General features: G+C 39.5%; 1 protein-coding gene across 1 annotated transcript in view; it reads right to left on the minus strand.

Moving 5' to 3' along the window:
• The window catches only part of PPTC7 (protein phosphatase targeting COQ7), a 34,947-nt gene extending 18,130 nt beyond the window's left edge, over nucleotides 1–16,817 (minus strand). The window contains exon 1 of the mRNA XM_010969647.3: nucleotides 16,305–16,817. Within this exon, the coding sequence (XP_010967949.2) occupies nucleotides 16,305–16,533 (229 nt within the window). The 5' untranslated portion in view covers nucleotides 16,534–16,817. The remainder of the gene's footprint in view (nucleotides 1–16,304) is intronic.
• Nucleotides 16,818–18,142: the final 1,325 nt, after the last annotated feature.

Genomic DNA, 18,142 nt, shown 5'->3' on the forward strand with positions numbered 1-18,142 from the left:
ACCTGTTTGCTTTAATATGGGAAAAAAAACAAAAACCAAACAACAGGCTCCATAGGCCAAATCTCTCTAGGGGAAAAGAGATTAAAAAGCATATAAACTTTTCAATAAAGCTGTGGAAAAGTCTTGATATATATACATAATTTAGTTACAAAGAACAAGTTACATAACAGGAAGAATTGTATCTGGAATTAGAACCAGGCTAAAACGAGAACAACCTACATTTGAAACCCAGTTTAATTCATATTAGGCAGTTATTTCTATAGGAAATGAATATTTTCCTCTCTTGCATAAGAAAAAGCTTCAATCCACAAAGAGAGAGAACACTTTTTAAACCGTGGAATTGATCCAGATATAAAGGGAAATTTCATTCAGAGGTAAAGAAAACAACTGTTGAAGGAGTGCTGCTTCAGATCTTGAAGATATCAAACAACAAAGGATAATATACCTAAAGAGCAGATGGAGGGAGGCTGCAGTGAACACTAGGGAAATAAGAGGGCTGAGGGAGACACATCCTGCCCCTGAGAAGCTCACCTTCTGGTGCGCAGTTAAATACTCACATGAGAACTAGGCAAACAGCTCCCACAAATGCTGCTACAGAAGGGTCAAGAGCAAGTGGTTAATGCTTATGCGGCACTGAGAGAATGGAGCAAGCCTTTACTCAGGAAGTGGCATTCAGATCTGGCCCTGGAAGGTAAGTCAGATTTCCACATGCAGGGAAGAGTAATTAAAGGAAAAGAATGGCAGACAATGAGGTACGACTGGAGCTTGGGTGAGTGGGGAGAAGCTGACATGTGCAGGGCAGGAGCTGAAGTTGTAGAGGGCCCAAAACTGCAGTCCAGGAACTCAAAGCTTTATGCTATAGACCTGCACTGTCCAAAATGGGAGCCACTAGCCACATGTGAACTAGTCAGTATGATATGTGGCTAATTTGGATTGAGATGTCCTGTTAAATGTAAAATACATTCTGGATTCCAAAAACGTAGTACCAAAAAACTGTAAAATTTTTTCATGCTGGTTTCATGCTGAATGTCCTGAAATAGTTCAGATATATTGGGTTAAATAAATATATTAATTGAAATTAACATCTGTTTCATTTTAATTCTTTTAATGTGGCTACTAGAGAATTTAAGATTACACACATAGTTTACAGTATCTTTCTAATGAAGAGAACTACTATCTATACACAATAAAAAGTCAACAAGTTTTCTAGGTGGAAGTGATAATCCAATCTATATTTAAAAAAAATAATCCTGATAGCAGTGGAGAGAACAGGTTGAGAGAGGTAAGAGGTCAGACATCAGCTGCAAGATTTTAGGTTAGAAGTAATGAGAAAAGTAGAACAGACAATAACTGGAAATGCATAGGACATAAAGACACCTGGGTTCTTTATCAATACGTATTATACCAATAGGTTTCAAATTTCAGGACTGAGTATTGATTAGATGATTCCCTAGTTAAGGGGGTGGAAATGCCTTTAGAAGATACTAAATTCTGTCTCAGGGATGCTGAGTTTCAGGCGCCAGCAGGGCATTTTTGTGGAAATGTTCTGTATAAAGTCAAGAACTATGAGACTACAGCTGGGAAGGCAATCAGGGCCAGATCTTTGACAAAGATCTGGAACTGACACCAAGGGGTAGACTGGATACTCAGGGAGAAGAGAGCAAAAACTTAAGAAGTTAAGGGGAAGGAAAAAAAAAAAGTTAAGGGGGATCTTATCTTAGGAATGAGAATTCCTGGCCAAGTAGCTCATTTGTGAATTGCACCTTACTCTAGGCATCACACTGCAAACATAAGTATGATAACTGATTTAAGTTTAAGGAACAGCTAAGTAATCCAGTTTGTTAAGAATGAAATTTCTTTAAAGGAGAAGCTGAAACGGTAGACTGAACTGGAAAGGCTTTGAATGCAAAGATAAAGAGTTTGCATCGAATACAGAAGCTATTTCCTTTAACTCACTGTAATCATCTTATGTCTCCATTAATAACATTCTGTCAGCGCATGTCTAGCTTAAGTGTTTCCTTTGACCCAAAATCCAATTAAAACCATTATTAGATTAAGATAACGGTTACATATCTGAAATAGCTGTGCAAAAAGGCTAAGGTACAGAAAATTCCTTTAGTTGTACCATTTACAACTAGAAATGTCAAGTTTTATAAAGTCGGAAACAGCCACTAGAAAATATTTATATTTATGATTTGTATATAATATTTTGCTAAGTTTTCCATTGACTGCTTTTTAAAGTGAAGAGTTAAGACATAAGGAGAAAGTAATTCTGGTGTCTCCCATTTATTTTAGTTTGTTCTTTTAATTGAAGCATAGTTGATTTACAATGTTGTGTTAATTTCTGATATACAGCATAGTGATTCAGTTATACATACACATATATATTCTTTTTCATATTCTTTATCGTCTCATTTAAATGTCTTTTCATAAGAAAATTCTTAAATAGCCAATTTCAATTATTCTAATGAACACATTTTTGTCTTTGCCTTAGTTAGAACCATATAAAAACAAAACTTTGCTGTACCTGAATAAATCATCTGGCTTTTTATTAAACTCAGAATTTTAGTTAATAGCTTTATTCTAAGCCAAAAATTCAAGAGAAAAAAGGGCTTGGTAAGTAAGCTGAAATTATGGAAGCTTAAAAATCCTCTTTCCAATTAATCATATGGCCACCTAATTGTGTAGTTGCAAAAGGTTCACCTTGAAAAAGATTTTGAACTAAGACAACATTGGCCTGAGTCTCTCCAGCACAGTCCATTATCAGCCATCAGCAGGAGGCTGTGGTTCTTCTTAAATTCTTCCTGCTATACTCATCTTCAAACTGACATGCAATCAGTTACAAAATATTTTCCGGAAGAAAGTAATGGCCCCCAAAATAAATCCTAATTTCAAAAAAAAAAAAAAAAAAAAAAATTTCTTTTGTTTTTTTCCCCCTTAACAGAGGCACTGGGAATTGGACCCAGGACCTCATGTACACCAAGCACATGCCCTACCACTGAGCTATAACCCCCACCCTCTAAATTTTAATTTTAATATAAGTAGTAGTGAAGAAAAATTAGTAATTTGATTTTGCCCAAAAACAGCTCTGGCAGAATTTCAAATACTAAGTAGTACTCAAAGGTAATAGAGCTTTATCCCTTGCATCTTTGATGATCTCAAGGCATTTTACACTGAGCCTCACACTCTCTAATGAAGCAAGATGGTTCTACAGGGATTGTTTTTCCATCAGTGAAACATCTCCTATCTACTAGGATGGGTACTTGATAGTCAACTGAAACTCCAGAGGAGAAATTGAGTAAGAATCTGGCTGGATCACAAGAGTTGAATAATAAGAGTAGCAGGAGACCCTCAGTACTCAAGGGATAAGGAAGGATATCTGGTTTTACACTTTCTGCAGCAAGTGTTCCATCTAATGAGGCTCTGATTAGGCAGTATCCACTGCAGTGCTACAGCTGGCTTCTTTTCAAATGCCAAGGCTCTTCTTCAAATACTATAATCTAGTGTTCTCAGAGCCAAACTTACTTGTCTAGAGGCATCACAACATGAAGCATTATAACCAGAGAAAAATGAGATCAGAGTATAAACTCAATTTCTATCAAACGGAACAGATCACACTTGTATCAACAACTCTGAAGCCTCAACTGTTTGGGTATTAAGAACACTCCCCTGTGATTCAAGACTGTGAAACGTATCTGCAAATAATTATCCCAAAGGGAACAAAAAGGAAGATTACTGGAAAAATGTATTCAAAAGTCGATTTATTCAGAAAAATACAATTTACTTTGACTAACACTCCTTTCAGTTCTCTAGAGGTGAAATTACATAGATATGATGTTCTTCCTACTTTAACAAGCAACTGATATATTCCCTTTGAGAGAAGTTTCCCCAAAGCAACCACTCTGCTTTAATCATAATGAAACCTGCGTCTTCTGATTCTCCAGAGACCAAGTCTATGTCAAGAACTCAAGATCTCTAAGCAGATCAGCTAACTCAAAGCTGAGGCAATAAAGCTGAAAGGATGGAAGGAAGAAAGGTTCAACCCTGTGATAAAATGCATGAAAAGGTAATCTATAAGCAAAACTCAAATTCTGCTAAGGAAATGGTACTATCCAGGACAGTTAACGAAACTCATATATGGACTCAAAACAGGAATAAACAGTCTATTTTAAATGTTTTAGAATTCCAACCAAAATAGCTCTTCCTTTCTAGCTTAGTAAACATGAAATTACTTAATAATTAATCAAATTAAAATGCACACACACAAACACTTACACCTACTGTCCAGTATACTTCATTAACTAGTGACGGTAACTTCCAGACTATCCTGGGCAGCAAAAAAGAGGATTAGGAAATGACAGTGTGAAGGCAAAGAAACTCAAAGTCAACCTTTTTAAAAGAAAAATGTTCTTCCTCTCACTTTAGCTCTTCCATTTAAATACCAAATACTTAAAGTGGAATGAGGTATTTTGGCTTAACTGCAGCTAGGGACCTTGGGTGTCATTAAAGTTGAAGGTGAAGTTGCAGAGAAAGGTCACTTCACTCCTTTCTGAGCAGTAACTGTATCTTCCTCAAATGTTAAATGCTGTTAGCAACGCCTTCTGGACAGGAGGAAGCAGCAAATCATGGGGGGTGGTCACACTTATTATAAATTATGAACAGTAGAGGCAGGGCCCTTTCTGTGTTACAGAATTAAGGGCTTCTATTAAAGCTGAGGTTTCTATAGTTTCCAGATATTAGGTAGTGTTATACAATGCCTAATAATTTAACGTTTAAGTAAGAAAGTAACAGCAATTAAAGCCCAGTTATCTGATGTGCACCTACTTATACCAGCCCTTTAGGCTAAGAGAGTATTTTTCCTTCCTAAGATTGTATCTAGAATTCTGGTCTTAAAGGTTAACCTAATATTTATAACAATTAAGTCATATATCCCTGACCTAACCCCAAAGAGAATAGTATTTACCCCCTGCTTTCTTCACCCCTCTATAAAAATAAGAGCTGGCCTTTACTAAAATACCACCCTCTGGGAGAGGTTGAGTCACATGCTGCCCTGGCACAAGAGCTCCCTTTTTTTTTTTTTAAAGTGACAACATAATTCTTTTGAATAAGCCTGACAAGTGGAGAGCTGTCCCTTAATTTCTGAACACTAATTATGTTTTCCCTACATGCTGTTCAATTAAGTAATGATCTTTGGCAGGGGGGAGGGTAGGACAAATAATTTTTTTTCTTCTTTTTATTTTCCACGCTTTTCCCATTTTTTCAGTAATGAGTACAAGTTACCTTTATGGGAGAGATGACAAAAAAACTATATAAATCCAGTTAGAACTATATTTTAGGCTTACATTCAGTATTAAAGTTATTCAACACATTTTACTGAACACTTCCTATAGTGAGGCATTATGGTAAAAGGGAATCAAAAGAGATTTACATATAATAAAAGATCTCCTGCCCACGGGAACTTAAAATCAAGTGGTTGTGACTGGGGGGGGTGGGTTGGAGAGGCTGTAATAAAACAAAACAATATGCACCACTAAAAGCAAGGAAGATCAGATTTCATCTAGCTGAAGGAATCTGAAAGTTACTGGAATCAGAAAAGTATTCATGGAGAAGTGTCTGATATAAGCCTTGATGAATATATGAGTTGTTGGGGAGGAGGTTGAGGAGAGAGGCATTTGGGGCAGATTTTGACTAATACAGATAAAGTACAAGTAATAAAGGAGAGGTTTCAGCTCCAAGAGGAGAGAAACCTCACCTCCGGCTAAATGACTATCACTCTCCTGCCAGGAACCACTCACAAGCAATCAGCCCAAATAATGCACTGCAGGAGTTAAGGTATTTAGGAGGTCCCCCGGAAGGAAAGGACTGGCCTGAGGTCGCCAAAGTTCCTGTCACCCACTGGACTAGTTCAACAAGGCTCCCTGAGGCCTTTATTTGCTTTAATTAGGGGGCTTTGCTCAACTATTAAACTAGGAATAGTTCTAAGTAGTACACAGACTCAGCAAAGATCACCTTAGTAAAACAAAGTTCTAAGAGATCACTTCTGACTTAAAAGGCAGCATACCCACAATGGGCAAGGGCACAGGCTTCAGAGTCAGATCTGGGTTCAAATTCCAGCTCCAGGACTAGGAAGGGTGCCTTGGGTAGCTCTCTGAGCCTCAGTACCTTCACCTGTGAATGGAAATAAAATTATGAACATCACAGGGCTGGTGTGAGGAACAGAGATAATGGTGTTAAATTGTGCCTGTCACAGTGCTCAGCTCATAGCTGACATGCAATAAATGAAGATTATGCCTCTCTTTAAAAAAGACCAAATAACAGTATACAGATTGGTCTACCCTGTGGCAATCAGAAAAAAGGAGTCTTCGATTAGCGTAGGCTGCAAGCTCTACAAATATGTTCTGTGGTCACAATCAAAAGACAATGCCCACCCACAAGTAATGTTTAAAAGATGAGTGGTCCATTCAACTTTTCTGGTCACACATCTACCACCATTCAATATTCCATTAAACATTTAGCAGCAACATTTTCAATTACTAAGGAACAAATCTATATTTGTCTCCAAAAAATACACAAGGCAAAAAAAAAAAAAAAAAAAAGATTCACCTGCACCTTGAAGAAATCAGTTTTCTTTTTCTAGAAGTGATTCTGAAAGTAACCTTATTTGACAAGTATCTCTTAAGGGCTTGCTTCCCTACTATGTGCAGCATTCAGACTTAGAAAAATCTCATTTTAAATGGAAAATCTTTAACAACTACTAACATAAATGTTAGTGGGTCTAACCATTTCCTTGGGTCACTACAATAATTACAGTGCCTCTATCATGACTTTCCTGTCTCCTTTCTCCCTCTCCATACTGTGACCCCCTTCAGGGATGTCTTTCACACTGGTAAACATCTTTCATCCCCAAGTGCTGGCCTGGTTTCTGGCACAACAGTTCTCAATTCTTGCTGCACACTGAGGTTACCTGTGGAACCCAAGCCCCACCTCCTGAGTCAGTATGCCCAGGATAGGCCTGGGCCTTCTAGCAAAGTACTTAAAAATAAAACAAAACAAAAAACTAAAACCAAACCCACAAATTGTACAGGTGATTCTAATGAGACTCACTGCAGGAGCATTCAACAAAGGCCAAGTGAATGTAAGTGTACCATGAGCCAGGTGATTCTGTCTGTGAAATGCCTCTTGTAGCATGCAATTCCATTTTTAATTCCCAGATGTGATTCTTCTCTTGCATTTCCTAACCCGATCAATGGCAGCCCAACCTATCCATACTTCCAGGCCAGAAAACTTAAAGAAGCTTCCAGATGCAAAACCTCAAAATCCTTCTGAATTTTGAATACATTTTGAGTTTTGTACCATCTAAATGTGCTGCCTCTTCAGAAATAACCAGACTAAACCCAAAACAACAAAAGCAAAAACATCTATGGTTTCCTACCACAAAACAAAACACCCAACATGGCAACTGTGACCTTCAACAATTTGGTCTTAACCTGTTTTCTAACAAATTCTCAACTGCCCTCCCATCCACCCTGCCAGCCCAAACTACTCTAGCCACAAAACAGCATAGTTCAGGGAGTCTCCTTCTGTGCCTCTGCTGATCCTTCCATCTGCGAGCCTTGCCGATCTTCTCCTCACTTGCCTCAATTTACTGAAAAACCCATCTCTCGAGGCCTGAATCCAAGCTTCCACAACATCTAATCTCTGAATATTCTTTTTTATTGTTCCGGTTCATGTGTGTACCTTCTCCGTCAGACTAGGAAGCTTCAAGGCTAAAGTCTATTTTGTTCTTGGTCTTCTCCACAGCACCTGTCAAGGACTAACAGAACAATGAGTAAATGAATATAGCTGGCAGTACTGATAAGTGAGAATCCCAGCACTCTGGTACACCAACTTTCATCTGAGAACTCCAAAAAGAGAATGAGCCCATATGTCATCCTAGACTTGCACAAGGTGTTGTGCCCCGGGTGGGAGCTGGCTAAAAGATGCTCCTCTCAGACTGTTAAAAGGCCAGGTGGAAAGAGCTTTAAAAAGGAATCTTGGAGAAGACACAGCTCCCAGCTTTCTTTGCCACTAACTGACTGTAGGACACTGGCCAAATCACATCTCTAAACTTTAGTTTGTCATCTGTGAAATAAAGGGTAGGAGGACAAATCTCTTGAGAGTTCCTTTTTCTAAGATCTAAGATTCTGGGATTCTAAGTCACACTGCAAGAAAAGGGAGACTGTTTTAGAAACTCTATAAAAGTTAACAGATACAGCTATACTTTATTTTTCACGTACGATATTACATTCACTGCTTGAACTAGTTTTGAAGCAAAGGCTCCATTTCAGGCTTCTCAATTTATCCTTTCCCCTCATTATCCTGCCACATATATGTTTTCAGAGAAGTTTCAATAATGATTCAGGGTAAAAACACTGGCCTATGTCCTTTTACTTTAGTCTTAACCATCTGACTAGAATGTTGGAGAAGTTTTTTTCCCTTGTAAGCCACTAATAAATAGGCAAGCCAATTATTTTTCAATTTGAAATTCTGATAAAAGAATAAAAGATAGTTATAGATTAATTGGCTTCACTGAATTTAGATGATCTGTAAATAAATATGTGTAGAATGTATTCGCAAAGCACACTAACCTTGTTATCCAAAGACCATTGATTGTTCGTGAATTCAGCATACATGAACAAGAAAAACAATAAGATCAACGTTATCAATCAAGAATCAAGAGAAGTGGATTTTTAAAAACAGTGCATGAGTAAGACATCTCTGTTTAGACTTTCTCATTTCATGGAAACACTGATGACCATATTACCAAATAGTGTTCAACCTAAAGGCAACGAACAGTTTTCTAGCTCTCATGTAAATAGCTCAAATCTATTTTCTTACCCAAAACTGCTATCCAAACATTGATATGAAAACAAAAGCATTTTGCTTGCTTCATTCAGCACAACTAAACTTTTGCATCTACCTCAAATGACAGTACAGAATAATTTTGATAAGTCAAAAAAAAAAACCTGCTGGATGATGGCATCCTTGAAAGATCAAACTGCACAGTCATACTTAGACAAAAAGAAAAAAGTTCCCTCTTCAACATAGTCTGATAATGAATAAAAGAAAAATTAGTGCAAAAATGTGTTGGAACTGACTTGAGTCAAAACAGTACTGAGTCCCTCAACAGAAAGCACTCTTTGTAGCAAGTCAGTTTTGTAGTCTCTGGCAAAGTTTTTTGCAGTCATTTTGTAGTCCTTGGGATTCATACCAACAATTCAATCGATTCTAGAACTATTCACCAGCTACAAACTTATTCACCTCAAAAACAACTGTTCAAGAACCTCATAAATATATAAACTGTTAAGTGGTTGTTATTGATGAGAGCAATTTCACAACAAATGGAAAAGCACAAATCAGTATAACTTTTCTGGAAGGACCTATGCTAATATTTAAATCAGACTCTTTCAAAAAGTTCACATTCTTTGACTCAGGAACTCCTTTTCAACGAATTTATACTAAGGAAATACTCAGATATAGAGATATTTAAGTGTTACTTGCAAAAGAAAATTGGAAATTAAATAACTAAAAGTAGAGGACTCCATGGACTATACACACAGTAAAACATGACAGTTATGCTTATTAGTATGGAAACATGCTCAATTTACATTACATAACAATAACATTACAGAGCAGAATACACATTAACCCAATTTTATTTAATAATATGAATATACAATTGTATATACACAAAGGCTGGAGGAAACCACACTGAGAAGCTGAGTATGAGTTACAGGTATTTAATATTGTGCTTTTCTGAACATGTGTTACTTTTATAAGCACAAAACAAAACCATTTATTTAAAAGCACTAGATGCACAAGCAGAAAACTTAGGTTCAAGTCTCAGTTTTGATACTAGCTGGACTGACTTCACAGATGAGTCAACTTTATAGATGAGGAAACAGATGCAGATTAAGGGGAGATAAGAGCAGCTATTTCATGGTTAAAAGATTCAATAAGGTACAACATAAAAATACGTAGTAAAATATAAAAAGCTCTATTTAAACCACTGGTAAGACGAGTCATATTTTGTGTCAGATATTGAATAAATGCTTAGGAGAAAACAGAGTGAAGTATTTTCACTCTTTAAAGAAAAGCTTTGCCTACCCTATCCACCCAAAATCCTGTTTGGGATCCCATTCAAATGTAATTAGCATCTTCTTTAAAATTTTAAACTAAACTGAAAGAGCTGTGCCACTTGCCAACTCAAGTTTAAATGAGTGTGTGTTATCAACCCAATGCCTTCTGCATGGATCAGCTTTTGCAAAAAAAGTTGTGATTTATGATGTAATTCTGTGAATTGTTTAACAACAGGAAACAAATTATTTTCAACCTCAGAGAGACATAAAACTACCAGATTTTTAAAATATTCAGCAACTCTCCACCAAGACAGATCACTGAATTTTATTACTAATGACAAATTTAGGATCTAGGTAACCAGTTCCTAAAGTGAGACCAAAAGTTAACATTAACTTTGAAAGGGAAACTTCACAAGGCGCACCACTCTTCAACTGATGAGAAAAGTAAAATTTCTTTAGAAAAAAAATACTGTCAACTTACCTCTCCAAAGCATTTCCTGAAAGTTCTGAATCTAAAGCACCAGGTAAGGACTCTCTAAAAGGCAAGGGACCTACATAAAGTGAATTTGACATTGAGTTTGAACTTGACACAAGCGTTTATTCAAAGGATGCGGTTGTGGGTCAAATACTCTAACCTGGTGTAGTGTTTAAGTCACACACTAGTACAAATTCCATTTGGATACTGTTGCAATCATTCAGGTTATGGACTGCCCAGTTTCAGAAAGCAGTGCTAAAGTTCAAGAACACTCCAATCCAGATTCCCTCAACGTCCCCCATTCCCCCCCTCTAAAACCCAGCACAAACAGCCAACATCTGTACCCTACCTTCTGCTACAATTTAAAACCTTTTAACAAAAATATACTTTCTAAAAAGCATAAACAGTCATGCTTTTAAAATTCAATTACTTGCTCTATAAAAAAGATTCATCCAGATTTCTTTAAAGTGATTATTAACAAAGTGAAAAAGAAGCTGGAAGTTAGGAAAATTTTAAACTACACTCAAGAATTTCTAGATTAAAGACTGCACAAAGGAAAAGTAGCTCTGACAGTATAACAATGAGGAAATGACTTTAAAAATAATGTGCCTTATAAGAACCTTATGAGAAGTACAATATATTTATATAGGAAAATGAGAAAAATATCAGGGAGCAGGAATTTAAGAAACAAACAGCAAATTCCTCTATCCATCAATTGTATAGTCTGTTTATTACAGAACGACAGAAATACTCAGAAGAATCAGAGAGCAACAAGTCAGTAGCTTTATTTTTCTTTTGTGATCAGTAGCCTCTTAAATCCTGCTGTTTCTGAGTCCTAGAAGGCTCTTTTACTGAACCCACAACTGTTACACTTCCTTAACATTCCACAATTTTTTCTTAAAAGCATAATTATTAAATCCAGCATATTTAAAGTAGTGATTGATCTTAGAACTTTACATATCTGACATTTAAAAATATTTCCCTCCTATTAAATAATTACATGAGAACTATTTAAAATAAATATATAAAAAACAACTCTATTGCTCATAAAATTAGAGTTACAATATGACCCAACAATTCCATTTCTAGGTGCATATGCAAGAGAATGAAAAAATATATGCTCACACTAAAGCCTATACGTAAGCAGCACTATTCACAACAGTCAAAAAGTAGAAACAACCCAATGTCCATTAACAGATGAATGGATAAACAAAACGTGGAATGTCCATATAATGGGAATATTATTCAGCCATAAAAAGGAACAGAATACTGATACATGTTATGATGGTGGTAAATCTTGAAAATCTAATGCTAAGTGAAAAAAGCCAGACACAAAAGTCCACATATGTGATTCTATTTATATGAAATTTCCAGAATAGGTAAATCTATAGAGTCAGAATCTACTTTCTGTTGCCAGGTATTGAGGGAGGGGAGACTGGGGAGCAACGGCTATTAAATAGGGGTTTTCTTCTGGAGTAACGAATATGTTCTAGAACTAGTTAGTGGTAGTGGTTGCACAACCTTATGACTGTTGTGCTACTGAGTTTTTCACTTTAAAAGGTGAATGCTATGGCAGGTGAATTACATATCTCAATTTTTAAAAATTCAATCAGGGTCATATCTGCTGTCAACAGGCAGATCAAGCTGAACTTTGACTTTCAGAAAATTATAACTATATAATAAGATTCCTTTCCTGACATGGCTTGAAATCTAGCTGAGGGAAATCAGAAAAAGGGTTTCTGAAAGGTTGAAATTAGTGCACATACACACTCTCCCAAGGTGACCAGTACTTTAAATGAGTTAAAAGGACAACTCATTCATACAGATTCTACCAAATATATTAAAATTATCATGACTGTCGGAAAACATCAAATGCTACCTTACCACTTCCTAAATAAAATTTTGATCTTTATATTGTTCATGTAATTCTTGCACCTTAAAACAATTCATTTTAAGACTGGCATTACTCACAAAAACACTTCAAATTCCTGGCCACAATCAAAATCATATCTAAAGGCTAGAATATGAAATTGTCTTCATTTCTTTTTAAGGTTTCAAGTTAAATCAAGCTTAAATAAATATCCTACTTTTATAAGAATTTCTAGAATTTACATGGCATACAACATGCTGTCATTTTTTAAAGTGGATTCAGTAAACTGTGGTTTAGTATGCAGAGGAGTTTTTGTTGCATTTTAATTATGAGTCAGAGAGTGAACAAAGAAGTTGTAAACACACACACACACACACACACACACACACACACACACACACACACACACACCCTTAAGTAAGAAAAGCAATACCAGAATGCTTTAACAGTACCAGAAGACAGACTGGTTTTGAGTTCACCTATCTTCTCAAGAAAACTTAAACAGTGATCTAATGGAAGAAGGACAGGAATGAGGAGTCTTAACATGAGTCCTAATCCTGCAATTAACTAGTGGAGTAACCTTAGCAAAATCATTTGACCCTCTGTAGGCCCCCGTTTTCTCTTCAGTAAAATGAAAGAACTGGATTCCAAGATTTCTAAGTCTTAACAGCTCTCAACAGTCTTTGATTCTATTGTTAAGTAGCTTAGGGTTGTGGGAGGCCCAGCAATTGTACACCAGGCAGTTCTCATATTTTTGTGTACTTAGGCATCCATGCCATATAGAGTAATAAGAGAACTCAGTATTAGTCACAGGGAAGGAAAAAGAAGAGTGCACATAGCTCCTGCTGGTACTGGTTTACTCCTGTTGGACCTAATAAAGAGAAAGCACCTTTGCCAATTTTCCAGGGGATAGGAGTGGTTCCTATGTCTCACCACACCCGCCATAGTTGGTTTTTCCTAAAAGAAATCCAGTGGGACTATACAAAAATGTTGTAAAGGACCAAGTACTTTTAGTCACTGCATGACTAACAGGACAGATCAATTCTAAATTAAAGAAATAAAACAGCTTTCTCTTTCTAATATGAAAAGAAAAACAGTTTTCATTCCAAACAGACAATGAGTCCTAGACAACCAGAGTGAGTTGCATAGATACTTAGCAATAAACAGTGTCAACCCAAAGAAAATGAATTATCTATAGAACTAGAAGGTTCAAAGCACTGAGGTTCAGCACAACATTATTATTCAACATAGCCTTTTGGGGAGGGAGGGTAATTAGGTTTGTTTGTTTGTTTGTTTATTTAATGGAGGTACTGGGGATTGAACCCAGGACATTTTGCTTGCCAGGCATGCACTCTACCACTGAGCTATACCCCTCCCCCTTCAACATAGCCTTTTAATGCAATTCAGTTTACAACTCCAACTTTCAGAGTAAAAGCAGTATTAAAGACTAAGACTCATTACCTTTCACACCAAGATAATCAGACCTGCCCAAAATGCGACAGTGTCAATAAAATAGAAATCACCATCATATGACCTGGTTTGTGGAAACTAAAGATCAAATGAGGCCAATTCAGAAGTTGTTTCAGGTGGCTCCCAAGATGGCTTTCTGGAAGAAAAGGACAGTCCTAGAGAATGTTTCCCCTGATTTGCTACAACACACACACTCTCTCTCTCTCTCAAAATGGCTCTTTGTCAAATATGGTCAACAACCACCCCAAGGTCATATAAGCAATTATCTGTCTGGTTATGCCTAGCGACATTCCTTTCAAGAAGGGTAAGGAGCTGTGGTTCTTAATCTGGTATCCATGCATGGACTGATAGGTGGTACATGGATGGATCTCATGGGGTCAGTGAAGTCCTCGAAAGGTCTATGCAAAATTTTGTCTCTTTGCACATTTTTTCTGGGGAAAGAGCCCTTGGGCAGTGAACCAAAGAAAGTTAAGAACCACTGATTAAGCGTGAGATAGAAAACAGAAGAAATCTACTGAAGGTGCCCATGTAAGATAGGAAGTAATGTCTGTTACTTGAGGCCCAAAATAACAAAGGGTCCTGTCTTTTCAAAATAGAAAGAAAATACGATCTGATGGTCAGACGTTCTTCAGGGTCAGGAAGTCCACCCCCTTCATCCTCTAGTCTAGACGAGTAAAATGAGCTGAGAGGCTCTTGCCCCAAACCACAGATCAGAGTGGCAAAGCTGAGCACCAAACTAGGCCAGTTTCTGCAGGACGTCATGTTTATACTTTTTTCAGAATGGGCTTGATCAAAATTTCCCAATATCCTTATGAATACCCCACTCCATTAAGGGACCCTTCAAAAATCTTTAAATCAAGCTTCAGCAGAGGAATTTGACACATTAAAATATCCCCAAATCATCACTCAAATTACAAACACTTCACATAAGCCAGCACACAGAGGGGAACCTTAGTGACTTTATATCTCCTATCCTGTTGCACTGTAACTGCAACTTGAAAAAGTAGCACAGGTCACAATCTCATTGAGTGAAGTGCTTCTAATTGTATTGAAAAAAGACAGCGACTGACAACGGCCCTTTAAGAAAAGATACTGAGTCGGGGTCAAGCTGACTTCACAGTGGATTTGTACAGACTTCAATCTGCAAGTTCACTTCTAAGGAGTCTCAAGTATTGCCTAAACACTAAATGATTTTTCAACTCAGGTAATGGAATCTTTCATAAATTAAACTGAGAACAACCTTTCTAGTTCCATGTTCACAAAACTACATGAGTAGAAACAAAGATAAAAGGCAGTTATTCTGAGACCAAATTTAAAAGCAATTGTCATAAAGTTACAGGACCATTTGTTCCAATGCCAAATTTTGCCTTGGCATATGAAATGTAAAGTAATCAGAAACTCAATCTCACCCGAGAAGTGAAACCAAAGTGATACTTGAACCTAAGTTCAATGACAGCATGTCCTTCATTTTCAAAGGAAGTGCTTTATTAAGAGATTTATTGGCACAGGATTCTACGGCATACACATTGTCTCCAAAGGCACACGTTATGTTAAAGTTTCTGATTGCTTGTGAAGTATACTTAAACATCTCTGCGATCTCTTACCCCCTAAGGTGTAACTGGAATAGGCCGTTGGAAGCACCTGTGGTCTGAAAAGGCTTTCACCAATTCTCAAGGCTTTCTTGGCCGCAGTCTAGAAGAGGGTTTGGCCACTCTATTTTGCGTCAAGGAGACTCTCTTCTACCCCAAGTGACCTCAAGTGGGCAAGGTCAGTTTGGAAGAATGCAATGCAAGTGATTTTTCACCAGGCCAGCGGCCTCCACTGCGAGACTCGGACAAGGATGGAGATCTGTCTCTAACGAGGCGACGAAAGAATGCAGCTCGGCTCCTGACAGGCAGTCTGCTCGGGATCCCGCAGCCCGTAACCGGGCTGTGGCGTCAGGAGCACTAAGAAGCAGGGATCCCCGGGGCACGCAGAGGGAGGAGGGAGGGAACAGGAGCGAGATTCGGAGCCTGCAGGTGTCGCCGGGGGAGGGGACGAGGTCGACCGGGGCTAGTACTGCCAAGTGACTAACACTGCGGTTCCGGGCTCGGACAAACTGGTCACATTCTCTGGCTGTGTGACCTTGAGCATGTGGCTCACCCGCTCCGCGCCTCAGTCTCCTCATCTCTAAAATGGGGGCTGTTCAAGTGGAACGCGCACCCTGGAGAGCTTGGCACGGCGCCTGGCACATAGTAAGCGCTCCCTACAAGTGAGCTACTACTGGCTCTAGGGTTCCTCTTACAGCCCAGAGGAGCGGGGAAAGTCCGGAGCAGGGGAGTCCCCGGGAGGTGGACCGGGGTTAGGGCGGGGGACCCGGCCTGGCACTCACCGAGCACATCGGCCGAGCGGTGCCGGGCTACGAAGCACGCGTCGTCCCCGTAGCACGCGCCCTTCTTGAGGAGGCCCTTACGGAAGTCCTTGCCGAAGCCGCAGCCGGCCGTCACCAGCCCGTAGTCGCCGCTGCCGCTGCCGCTGCCGCCGGCCCTGGGGTCGGTCTGCGAGAGGCCGCCGAGCACGGCGCGGGCCACCAGTCGCCCGTACGAGAGGACCGAGAACATCGCCGCCGCCGCCCCCCCGAGGAGGCGGGGGCCCCGGGGAGTAAGAGGACGCGGAGGCCCGGAGCCGGCTCTCTCCTCAGCCGCAGCCGCGCCGCCCCTGAGACGCTCCTCAGGGCGGCGCGCAGTCGCCGCTGCCGCCCCTGCCCGCCGCGCGGAGCCTCGCACACGTTCTGCCGCGCGCACCGGAGCCAGAGTGAGGTCAGAGCCGGAGGCCCCTCCACCTCAGCCCGACCGGGGTCCCAGCTGCAGCCACCGCTACCGCCGCCATCTTCCGCTCCACTAGCGTGTTCCGGGCCCCCCCGGCAGCACCGCCCCCTTTATGGCCACGCCTCTAGCCCCGCCCACGACTCGCGGCTCATGCTCAAGCCCCACCTCCTGGGCTCGGTGCCCTATGCAGTCACAGAGGTGGAGCGTGCGCAGAGGGTGTTGACACAATGTCTCCTGGGAGCTGTAGTCCAGGAGTGGTAGTCGCTCTTTGCTTCGCTGCCTAGCATCTAGGACCTAGGAGGATTCCCCAGACGCCGAGTCTAAGTACTGAGAATTACAAGTGGGTACTTGAAAGTTTTCTCCCTTGTTTTAACCATATATTTTAAAGGGTGTTGTTCTAAACAACACCACTGTTCTTTTAGAGGAAAACCTGAAAGAAACTATGGGGTTACGTATTATTATTTTGTAGTATTTATACTAAGAAACTGAAGTACACAAATTTCGTGACACCTCCAGAACTTATATATTGGAAAGGTTTAGGGGCGGCAGTCTGTTTGTAAAGAAGAGCCGTTTTGCATAATATTTAGGAAATTCGAGAAAATGTTATCTGTCCCTATTAACATGATGATGGAGATACAGGAATGGCCATTGAAGACTTGTCATACAGAAGTGTTTTAGACTTTGCAGATGGTTCTGCCAAGTGGGGAATAAAAAATTCCAGCCCCCCATTTTTTTGCCCCAAATCTTAATTTTCTTGCGGGTCCACCTGGGTAAGCAGGTCTTCTCCCCACCTCTGACTTGGGCACTCAGAGAGGTCATGCAGTGCCAAAGACTTGCAAAGATGACAGGCCGCCTCTCTCCTCCTACAGCTGCCATCCCTTCTCATCAAAAGGACAGACCTTGGCAAGAAAGGCAGTCCCTCCCCTACTTTTTTTTTTTTAAAGCTCTCAGCCTACCCTTAACAAAGACATCACAGTTGCCTTCTCCAGATTTTGACTAAGCAATCTTCTGAAATGACTTAGGTTGAATAATAACTAAATTTAATGAGGGAGTTTGTAATCTAGTGGGAAGATTAGCTCACCAAATATGTGTTACATGTTTGTATGTGTATATGAGTACATTCAGATTACAGACCATACTAGTGAAACAGTAAATAATCTAGCACCTGCATACCTCTTCATCCTCTTTGGTGCTGTGCCCCGTTCACTAACTGGGCTCTAGCCATGCTCACAGCTGTCTCAGGACCTTTGCTTTAGGCCGTCCTTCCACCCACTAGATTGTAATTCCATTACCTGAGGTTCCTGTGTTCTTTCTTACTGTATCCCCAGAACATATGCGCACACAGTAAACACTTTAGTAAATAAATGAAATAATGAATAAATATTTCACTAGATCCCAAGCT

The sequence above is a fragment of the Camelus bactrianus genome, chromosome 32 (genome assembly GCF_048773025.1).
Source record: "Camelus bactrianus isolate YW-2024 breed Bactrian camel chromosome 32, ASM4877302v1, whole genome shotgun sequence".
Taxonomy (NCBI): Eukaryota; Metazoa; Chordata; class Mammalia; order Artiodactyla; family Camelidae; genus Camelus; species Camelus bactrianus.